The sequence below is a fragment of the Gorilla gorilla genome, chromosome 20 (assembly GCF_029281585.2).
Source record: "Gorilla gorilla gorilla isolate KB3781 chromosome 20, NHGRI_mGorGor1-v2.1_pri, whole genome shotgun sequence".
Classification (NCBI taxonomy): Eukaryota; Metazoa; Chordata; class Mammalia; order Primates; family Hominidae; genus Gorilla; species Gorilla gorilla.
The window spans coordinates 58802640-58813977 of NC_073244.2; the positions used below are offsets into that span (position 1 = coordinate 58802640).

The 11338-nt window shown below is 52.6% G+C and overlaps 1 protein-coding gene across 1 annotated transcript; it reads left to right on the top strand.

Moving 5' to 3' along the window:
* The first annotated feature begins 16 nt into the window (after nt 1-16).
* Nucleotides 17-948, top strand: INAFM1 (InaF motif containing 1). Its single transcript, XM_063701487.1, has one exon. The coding sequence runs from the start codon at nt 145-147 to the stop codon at nt 571-573; it is 429 nt and encodes a 142-aa protein (XP_063557557.1). The 5' UTR covers nt 17-144; the 3' UTR covers nt 574-948.
* The last annotated feature ends 10390 nt before the right edge of the window (nt 949-11338 follow it).

Consider the following 11338-nt stretch of genomic DNA (forward strand, 5'->3'; position numbering starts at 1 on the left):
CGCGTGGGGGCGTGATCATGCCTGGCGGGGGCGGGGCCGGAGGCGGGCGGTTTAGAGAGCGGGGCGGTCCTGCGGGGTGGGGGCGGGGCCTGGCAGGGGCGGGGCCTGTGCGAGCTGCGGCGCGGAGCCGAGTGAGCTGCGGGGATGCGGGGGACCAGCTGCGTGGGCGGCGGCGCCGAGAGCCCCGGCGGCGCGGGGCTGAGCGAGGGCCCGCGGGGGCGCTGGCTGCGCTTGGCTCCGGTATGCGCCTACTTCCTCTGTGTCTCGCTGGCTGCCGTGCTGCTCGCCGTGTACTACGGTCTCATCTGGGTACCCACGCGGTCTCCCGCGGCACCCGCCGGCCCACAGCCCAGCGCGCCGTCCCCTCCGTGTGCTGCCCGCCCGGGCGTGCCGCCTGTCCCGGCGCCCGCCGCTGCCTCCGTCTCCTGCCTCCTGGGAGTCCCCGGCGGGCCGCGACCCCAGCTCCAGCTGCCGCTGAGCCGCCGCCGCCGCTACAGCGACCCTGACCGCCGTCCGAGCCGCCAGACACCCAGAGAGACGCCAGAGGCCGCGGAGGGGCGAGGACCCGGGTAACTCTCTCTTCCACCCCAACCCGGATCTCCAGCCCTCGAGAGCTCTGTGCTCCACGCCGAGGATGCGCCGTCTCTGGATGGGTCGGGCCTTCTTCCTAATGACATCGCCCAGCGTCTCTGGAGCCGTCATCCCGCGGAATGGGGGCCCAGGGGGTGTTAGCTCGGGGCCTTGCCTCTTGCAGCTCCTCTGTGGTCAGGCCGGGTCCTCCAGCATCAGGAAGATCCCATCCTGAGCTCTGTCTCCTGCCCCTCCTGCTGTGGGATGCTGAGCACAGAGCCCACAGCCCATCTGCCTCTTCACCTCCCTGAATCCGTGTCCATCTGCAATAAACCACAGCCTCGGCTGCCTCGTGCTGTGTCTGTCCTGTTGTCTGCAGAGATGCCTCCCCTCCCAAGTTTGTGTGGGAAAGACCTTCCTGGGGTGTGGCCTTTGTCTGTTTTGTCCTGGGTGGGCTGTTCCCCTTTCTTAAGGAGCTCTTCTTTTCTTGGGGTAGGGAGAAGAGGCTTAGCAGCAGCAGGGCCTTTGAAGGTCAGACAGTGGGAAGGGCTTCCCAGTTTTTTGTGTGCTTGGAGCAAAGGACAAATGTCTCTGGGGAGAAGCAGAGTGTCTGCCCTCGTGTTACAGCACAGGATTCAAGAGGAGGGGTGGGGTGATTTAGGACAATAGCTGGGGTTCTGGGAATTGCTGTTGGTGTAATTATCATGTCAGGGACAGAGGCTGAATCACCCAGGGATCTCAGTTGGCTGCCGAGAGGGAACGATGCTGGCCCACTTCCTGGGGTCAGAGAGATGAGAGTGGATGGAGGTGGCGGTGGTGTTGCTTCTCAGCCTGTCTGGAAATCTCAGAGCCAATGACCAAAGCGCTGTGCTGCCTTGGAAGACTGGTGCAGCCTCTCTGGCCTGGGGCGCTGCTAGGAAACCAAGGCCGGGAAACTGAGGCCTAGCTTCTGGGCAAGGAGTCCGAGGTGGGGAGGCCATGTTCCATCCTGGAAGACTGAGGCCTGGCTCTGGACAGGGCCTGGGATCTGACATGCAGGAAGCTGGTTCCTGTCCAGCCTCCCCGCTTGAGCTGGAGGCCTTCCCAGGAGAGTGAGGCTGAGCATCTTCTCCCACACTGTGGCTCCTGGAGATCTGTGGAGGTGGTTAGGAAGGTCATCTGCTCTGCTCACCTCCCCTTTACCCCACCACCACTCCCCAGAGGGTGGCTGTGAAGGGGAATCTAGGAAGCCAGCACTTCTTTATAGTCAGCATAGGTGATAGTTAGGGGCACTGACTGGGGCGAGACTACTCGGGTTCAAATTCCAGCTCCTCTCATTACAAACTGTGTGACTTTGGGCAGGTCACTCGACTTCTGTGTTTCTTTTTTTTTTTTGAGTTGGAGTCTTGCACTGTTGCCCAGGCTGGAGTGCAGTGGCATGATCTCGCTCACTGCAACCTCCGCCTTCTGGTTCAGGTGAGTCTCCTGCCTCAACCTCCCGAGTAGCTGGGATTACAGGTGCCCACCACCACACCCAGCTAATTTTTTTTTTGTATTTTTTTTTTATTATTTTATTTTTATTTTGAGAGAAGTCTCACTCTTGTCCCCCATACTTGAGTGCAATGGCTCGATCTCTGCTCACTGCAACCTCCACCTCCCAGGTTCAAACAATTCTCCTGTCTCTGCCTCTCAAGTAGCTGGGATTAAGGCCCCTGCCACCATGCCTGGCTAATTTTTGTATTTTTTAGTAGCGACGCGGTTTCACCATGTTGGCCAGGCTGGTCTCAAACTCCTGACCTCGTGATTTGCCTGCTTGGGTCTCCCAAAATTCTGGGATTACAGGCATGAGCCACCACACCCGGCCTCTGTTTCTTTTTTTTTTTTTTCTTTTGAGACGGAGTCTTGCTCTGTCGCTCAGGCTGGAGTGCAGTGGTGCAATCTCGGCTCACTGCAAGCTCCGCCTCCTGGGTTCATGCCATTCTCCTGCTTCAGCCTCCTGAGTAGCTGGGATTACAGACGCCCGCCACCACGCCCGGCTAATTTTTGTATTTTTAGTAGAGATGAGGTTTCATCATGTTGGTCAGGCTGGTCTCAAACTCCTGACCTAAGGTGATTCGCCCACCTTGGCCTCCCAAAGTGCTGCGATTACAGGCGTGAGCCACTGCGCCCAGCCTTACAACTTATTTAAAATTTTTAAACTTTTTTTGTTTGTTTAATAGAAATGGGGTTTCACACTATGTTAGCCAGGCTGGTCTTGAACTCCTGGGCTTAAGTGATCTTCCTGCCTTGGCTTCCCAAAGCCCTGGAATTATAGGCATGAGCCACTGTGCCTGGCCCTGCCTCTGTAGTTCTGTAGAATGAAGATGCTAATGGTACTTCTTCATAGACTTGCTCTGAGGAATAAATAAACTGGTGATCTCAAGCCCTGAGAACGATGTCACATGTTCTCTCCACCACCTCTGTCCCTCAGGGTTTAAAAGCCCCAGCTGGGATCCTCTGGGGATAGCAAGTCAGTCCAAAGCCCTGGCCACCAGCAAATGGTGAGTTTGAGGGAGGGGCCTCTCCATTTCGGTTCCCACTGGCCCCCCTCTCTTTGGTTTTCATCTCTCTTCTCCCAGCCCCATTTTTTCCTACTCTTTCGTTTCCTTGTTTCTGTGTGTCCTGGCTCTTTTCTCTTTCTGTGTTTGTCTCTCTGCGTCTCAGTCTTTCTGTGTCCTGTGTATCTCTCTGGTGTCTCTTGGTATTGTTTCTCTCTCCCACTCTGTATGTCTCTGACTCATTCTGTGTCCTCTTCCCTGTTGCTCTCTGTCCCCAGCTCATTCTTTTTTTTTTTTTTTTTTAGATGGAGTCTTGCTCTGTTATCCAGGCTGGAGTGCAGTGGCGCTGGGATTACAGGCGCCCACCACCATGCCCGTATAATTTTTGTATTTTTAATAGAGGGTTTCACCAGAGTGGCCAGGCTAGTCTTGAACTCTTGACCTCAAGTGAGCTTCCCGCCTCGGCCTCCCAAAGTGCTGGGATTACAGGCGTGAGACACTGTGCCCAGCCCCAGCTGATTCTCTTTCTTCTCTTCTCCACACTTATCTTACCCCAACACTTTCTTCCACCTTGCTCCCCTTCCCCTGCCCCCGCATCCCACAGCTTCCAGGTCCCTAGTCTCAGTGTCCCCTATCTCCTTCCCTTTATCTCTTCCTTTTCTCCTCCTGTTTCTCTTGGTTTCTCTTTTGGTCTCCATTGTTTAATCTTCCTTTTAACAAATGTTTTTTGAGGCTGGGCACAGTGGTTCTTGCTTGTAATCTCAGCACTTTGGGAGGCCAAAGCCAGAGGATCACTTGAGGCCAGAAGTTAGAGACCAGTCTGTGTAACACAGCAAGACTTCATCTCGACAAAAAATTAAAAAATTAGCCGGGTGTGGTGGTGCATGCCTGTAGTCCCAACTACCCAGGAGGCTGAGAGGAGAGGATTGCTTGAGTCCAGGAGGTCGAGGCTGCAGTGAGCTATGATTGCACTACTTCACTCCAGCCTGGGAAACAGCAAGATCCTGTCTCTAAAAAACTAAAAAAAAACCCACCCAAAACCCACAATTATTTTTTGAGCATTTGCTGTGTGCCAAAGCTTATTTTAAACACTGGAGACACAGGAGTGAATAAAACAGGCAAAAATTCCTGCTCTCAGCTGGGCGTGATGGCTCATGCCTGTAACCCCAGCACTTTGGGAGGCCAAAGCAGGAGGATCACTTGAGGTCATGAGTTTGAGACCATCCTGAACAACATAGTGAGATCCTGTCTCTACAAAAAATACAAAAATTAGCCGGGCATGGTGGTGCGTGCCTTGTAGTCCCAGCTACTCGGGAGGCTGAGGTGAGGGGATTGCTTGGAGGTCAAGGCTGCAGTGAGCTGTGACTGCACCACCACACTCCAGCCTGGGCAAGAGAGCAAGACCCTGTCTCAAAAAAAAAAAAAAAAATCCCTGCTGTCAATGGAACTGAATATTAGTGGGAACACAGACAAGAAATTCAGTTAATAGCCGGGTGCGGTGGCTCATGCCTGTAATCCCAGCACTTTGAGAGACCTAGGAGGGCGGATCACCTGAAGTCAGGAGTTCCAGACCAGCCTGGCCAACATGGTGAAACCCTGTCTCTACTAAAAATACAAAAATTAGTTGGGCGTGGTGGTGGGTGCCTGTAATCACATCTACTTGGGAGGCTGAGGCAGGAGAATTGCTTTGAATCCAGGATGGGGAAGTTGCAGTGAGCCAAGGTCGCACCACTGCATTCCAGCCTGGGTGACAGAGTGAGACTCTGTCTCAAAGAAAGAAAAAAAAAAATTCCTGTTCTTAATGGAACTAAATATTAGTGGGGACAAAGACAAGAAATGTGATTCATAACTTTGAGTGAAAGCAGGGTAAGGGTGATGGGGATGATGGAGGGGCTGGTTACTGGGTAGAAGCCCAAGACTGGTGAGGGTGAGGGTGAGGCTGGCAGGTCTCTGGGGGCTGAGGGAACAGTGAGTGCAAAAACCTTCGGGGTGGTGTGCCTGGCTTGTTGAAAGAATAGCGAAGAGGCCAGAGTGGCTGAAGCAAGAGGGAGTGGGGAGAGCAAGAGGAGGAGGTGAGGCAAGAGAGGACAGGCAGCTTGATCAGGGCCTCATGGACCACAGAGTGCAATTTTTTTTTTTTTTTTTTTTTGAGACAGTCTTACTCTGTCACCTAGGCTGGAGTGCAGTGGCGCGATCTCGGCTCACTGCAACCTTCATCTCCCTGGTTCAAGTGATTCTCTCGAGTCTCAGCCTCCTGAGTAGTTGGGATTTCAGGCACGTGCCACCACACCCAGGTAATTTTTGTATTTTTAGTAGAGACAGGGTTTCGCCATGTTGCTCAAGCTGGTCTCAAACTCCTGACCTCAAGTGATCCACCCGCCTCAGCCTACCAGAGTGCGGGGATCGCAGGCGTGAGCCACTGTGCCCGGCCACAATGTGCACTTTGGATGAGGTGGGAGCCATGGGAGGCTTCTGAGGTGAGGAGGGTGTGCGCTGATTGAGATATCAAGACCTTCTGACTGCGATGTGGAGAATGGACTGCAGGGGGCGATGGTGGAAGCCGGGAGCCCAATGAGGACACCACTGCCCTGGTTCAGGTGAGAGACCATGGTGGCTGTGCTAGAGTGTTGGCTGGGGAGGAGGGGAGAAGTGGTCAAAAATCCGTGTTTGGGCTGGGTGCAGAGGCTCACACCTGCGATCACCTCCCAGCACCCTGGGAGGCCAAGGCAGGAATATCACTTGGGCCCAGGCGTTCAAGCCCAACCTGGGCAACATAGTGAGACCCCGTCTCTACAAAATAAAAATAAACTTTTTTTTTTAAATGAAAAAAGTAAAAGTAAGGCATGGTGGCTCATACCTGCAATCCCAGCATTTTGGGAGGCTGAGGCTGGAGAAACGTTTGAGCTCAGGAGTTCAAGACTAGCCTGGGCAACATAGCGAGACCCCATCTGTACACTAAATAAAAAAAAAAATCAGCCAGGCGTGATGGCTTGTGCCTGTAGTCCCAGCTATTCTGGAGGCTGAGGCAGAAGGATTGCTTGAGTTAAGGAGTTGAGGCTGCAGTGAGCTGTGATTGTACCACTGCACTCCAGTCTGGGTGACAGAGTGAGACCTTGTCTCAAAAAAAAAAAAAAAGTGTGTGTGTTGTGTGTGTATACTGATAAAAATACACATAGCATAAAGGTTACCATTTTAATCATCTTACCATCTTTTTTTTTTTTTTTTTTTTTGAGACAGAGTCTTGCTCTGCCACCCAGGCTGCAGTGCAGTGGGGCGATCTCTGCTCACTGCAACCTCCACCTCCCAGGTTCAAGTGATTCTCCTGCCTCAGCCTCCTAAGTAGCTGGGATTACAGGTATGTGCCACCATGCCCAGTTAATTTTTGTATTTTTAGTAGAGACGAGGCTTCACCATATTGGCCAGGCTGGTCTCAAACTCCTGACCTCAGGTGATCCACTGCCTTGGCCTCCCAAAGTGCTGGGATTACAGGCATGAGCCACTGTGCCTGGCCCATTTTAACCGCTTTAAAGTGCACAGTTCTGTGGCACTAAGTACATTTACAGTGTTGTGCAACCATCACCACCATTCATCTTTAAAATGTTTTCGTCTTCCCAAAATGAAACCCCGTACCCATTAAACACCATCTCCCCATTCCCCCTCCCCTCAGCCCCTGGCAAGCACTCATCTACTTTCTGTCTATATAAATATGCCTGTTCTGGACATTTTATATAAAAGCAATCATAACATACAGGGCCTTTTGTGTCTGGCTTATTTCACTTAAGTCATGTTTTCTTTTTTTTTTTTTTTTTGAGATGGAGTCTTGCTCTGTCGCCCAGGCTGGAGTGCAGTGGCGCAATCTCGGCTCACTGTAAGCTCTGCCTCCCGGGTTGATGCCATTCTCCTGCCTCACCCTCCTGAGTAGCTGGGACTACAGGTGCTGGCGACCACGCCCGGCTAATCTTTTGTGTTTTTAGTAGAAATGAGGCTTCACTGTGTTAGCCAGGATGGTCTTGATCTCCTGACCTGGTGATCTGCCCGCCTCGGCCTCCCAAAGTGTTGGGATTACAGGCGTGCGCCACCGCGCCCGGCCGTAGCGTAATGTTGTCAAGGCTTTTCTGGGTGAAAGCAAGTATCAGTGCTTCATTCCTTGTTTTTTTTTTTCTTTTTTCTTTTTTGAGACGGAGTGTTGCTCTGTCACCAGGCTGGAGTGCAGTGGTGCGATCTCGGCTTACTGCAACCTCTGCCTCCCAGGTTCAAGTGATTCTTCTGCCTCAGCTTCCCTAGTAGCTGAGACTACAGGCGCGTGCCACCACGCCCAGCTAGTTTTTTTTGTGTTTTTAGTAGAGACGGGGTTTCACCATGTTAGCCAGGCTGGTCTCAATCTCTTGACCTCAAGATCCACCTGCCTCGGCCTCCCAAAGTGCTGGGATTACAGGGGTGAGCCACTGTGCCCGGCTGCTTCATTCGTTTTTATGGCTAAATAACATTCCATTGGCCGGGCGCAGTGGCTCACGCCTGTAATTCCAGCACTTTGGGAGGCCGAGGTGGGTGGATCACCTGAGGTCAGAATCAAGACCAGCCTGGCCAACATGGTGAAACCCAGTGTCTACTAAAAACACAAAAATTAGCCAGGTGTGATGGTGCACACCTGTAATCCCAGCTACTCAGGAAGCTGAGGCAGGAGAATCGCTTGAACCAGGAGTTGGAGGTTGCAGTGAGCTGAGATCACACCACTGCACTCCAGCCTGGGCGAGAGCGAGACTCTGTTTCGGAAAAAAAATTTCCATTGTATGGATAGGCCACATTTTGCACATTTTGTTTATCCGTTCATTTGTTGATGGACAGTTGGGTTGCTTCCACCTTCTGGCTATTGTGAATAGTGCTGCTATGAGCATGCATGTACAATATTTTGTTTGAACTTTTTTTTTTGGGGGCAGAGTCTTGCTCTGTTGCCCAGGCTGGAGTTCAGTGATGCAGTCATAGCTCACTGCAGCCTCCAACTCCTGGGCTCAAACAATCCTCCTGCCTCAGCCTCCTGAGGAGCTGGGACTACAGGTGTGCGCCACCATGCCTGGCTAAATTTTTATTTTTTTTGTAGAGACAGGATCTCCCTATGTTGTCCAGGCTGGTTTTGAATTCCAGGGCTCAAGTGATCCTCCTGTCTTGGCCTCCCAAAGTGTAAGAGATTACAGGCATGAGCTACCATGCTCCGCCTGATAATCTGTGTTTCATTTATGGAGGAACTACCAAACAAAATCTGTATATATATATATATTTTTTGAGACGGAGTTTGGCTCTTGTTGCCCAGGCTGGAGTGCAATGGTGCGATCTTGGCTCACTGCAACCTCCGCCTCCCAGGTTCAAGCGATTCTCCTGCCTCAGCCTCCCGAGTAGCTGGGATTACAGGCATGTGCCACCACGCCTGGCTAATTTTGTATTTTTAGTAGAGATGGGGTTTCTCCATGTTGGTCAGGCTGGTCTTGAACTCCTGACCTTAGGTGATCCGCCCACCTCAGCCTCCCAAAGTGCTGGGTTTACAGGCATGAGCCACTGCGCCTGGCCTACAAAATCTGTATATATTTTGAAGCTACACCCGACTGGATTGGCTGTGGGTTGTGGGAGAGGTCAAGTCGGATGGAAGGTTGGGCCTGTGCACCTGGGGAGATGGGGAGCCCTTTGCTGAGACCAGAAACTGGGGGAGCATCAGGGTGGGGGTGTTTAGTGCATTCTCCTCTTCTTCTTCCCTTTTCTCTCTCCTCCAATTCCGAATTATATTGGTTAAAAACTGACCAGGTGCGGTGGCTGACGCCTGTAATCCCAGCACTTTGGGAGGCTGAGGTGGGTGGATTGCCTGAGGTTGGGGGTTCGAGACCAGCCTGGCCAGTATGGTGAAAACCTGTCTCTACTAAAAATACAAAAATTAGCCAGGTGTGGTGGCAAGCACCTGTAGTCCCAGCTACTCGGGAAGCTGAGGCTTCCCGGTTCAAATGATTATCCTGCCTCAGCCTCCCGAGTAGCTGGGACTACAGTTGCATGCCACCACGCCTGGCTAATATTTGTATTTTTAGTAGAGACGGGGTTTCACCATGTTGGCCAGGCTGGTCTCAAACTCCTGACCTCAGGCGATCCACCCGCCTTGGCCTCCCAAAGTGCTGGGATTACAGGCATGAGCCACTGCCCCCAGCACTTTTTTTTTTTTTTTGAGACGGAATCTTGCTCTGTTGCCCAGGCTTGGGTGCACAGTGGCACAATCTCAGTTTACTGGAACCTCTGTCTCCCAGGTTCAAGTGTTTCTTGTGCCTCAGCCTCCCGAGTAGCTGGGATTACAGGCACGCGCCACCATGCCCAGGTAATTTTTGTGTTTTTAGTAGAGATGGTGTTTCACCATGTTGGCCAGGCTGGTCTTGAACTCCTGACCTCCTGTGATCCACCCTCCTCGGCCTCCCAAAGTGCTGGGATTACAGGCGTGAGCCGCCATGCTTTGTCTGAGCCTCTGCTTTTAACCTCTCTCTGGTGTCACTGGGGACTGTCAGTTTGCGTTCTCGGGGGAGCAGATGCCAAGACCGGATTAGATGTGCAACAAGTTTGTTGGGGGAAATGTCTGTGAGGGATAAAGCAGGAAGGAGCAGGAGTGCGTGTGTGGCAGGGAGGACCTTCAGACATCATGAGGGTCTGAGAGCTAGGAAAAGAGTGAGGGAAGAAGCATGGGACAAGCGTCGGGCTGCAGTGTAGTTCTCAGAAAGTCTGGTGGGGAAGTGTTTATAAGGGGGTGGGTCCCTGAGCATAGGTTGACCATCAGTGGATTCCTGGGTTGGGCAGCAATGGGTACTAAACCTCACTTGTGTTCTGGCATGGTCTGGGAGCAGCCCAAGGAAGGCATGGATGGTCTTGGCACCCCTGTGGTGGGGGCTGTCGGCTGGCCTCGGGGCAACAGGATCACTTAAAGGGAGAACTGGCCAGGCGTGGTGGCTTACACCTGTAAATCTAGCACTTTGGGAGGTCGAGGTGGGAGGATCGCTTGAGGCCAGGAGTTGACCAGCCTGGGCAACATAGCAAGACTCCATCTCTACAAAAACAAAACGCTCAGCAGTGCCTTTCCGTGGCTGTCAAAGGGACCTAAACTGTTCCCAGGTTTTTGGTGCAGAGTTGGCCCCGTCCCTAAGCTGCTTCCCCTCAAGGTTTCCAGGCCTGGAAACCTTGACAGGCCTGTCAAGTTTGTCAGGAGTACCCTGACAGGCAGGCACCTGTGAGCAGCTCATTGCCGCCCCTGGGGGCTAAGGAGGCCAGGCCCCTACTGGAGAACTGAAGGGCTTTCCTTCAATCTGATTGGATCAGCATGGGGTCATATGAGAATCTCAGAACCAATGCCTATGCCAGAGGATCCTCAGGTGCTGGTTGGTTAAGGCTTGGATTCCTGAATCACTCATGGGCAAGTGGAGGCTGTATTACTATGAAGGTTTAAACCAGTCGGGACCCAGCCATGGATCCGGCCTCAGCCCCTCGACAACCCAACTAGGCAGCACGACTGCAAGGGCTGGGGCTGCCAAGAGGGGGCGCTCGAGGGTCGTCATTTCTCTGGATCTTAACCACCCAACCCCAATCTGGAATGGAAAATTTACACCTAGAGCAGGAGTATATGTGGATGCCAGGTAATAGGGCTTGCTAATCAAATCTGGTATTTGCAATTCCGAATTCCAAAAAGCTCAGCCAGGCCGGGCGCAGTGGCTCTCGCCTGTAATCCCAACACTTTGGGAGGTTGAGGTGGGCGGATGGCTTTGAGCCCAGGAGTTTGAGACCAGCCTGGGCAACGTGGAGAAACTCAGTCTCTACAAAAAATGCAAAACAATCGCCGGGCGTGGTGATGTGCGCCTGTAGTCCCAGCTACTCAGGAGGCTGAGCTGGGAGGATCGCTTGAGCCCGGGATTTTGAGGCTGCAGTGAGCGGCGATGGCACCACTGCACTCCAGCTTGGGTAACAAGAGTGAGACCCTGTCTCAGAAACAAACAACAACAACAAAAAAACCCCACTCACCCAAGCATTTTTGGGGGGTATGTTTGCCCCAGTGTTACATGGTGGCAAATGAAGTAATATGAGCTATTTATACTTGTTATTTATCTTTAGTGTGAATATTCACTTTTTTTTTTTTTTGAGACAGGATCTCACTCTTGTCACCCAGACTGGAGTGCAATGGCCTGATCTCAGCTCACTGCAGCCTCCGCCTCCCAGGTTCAAGCAATTCTCCTGCCTCAGCC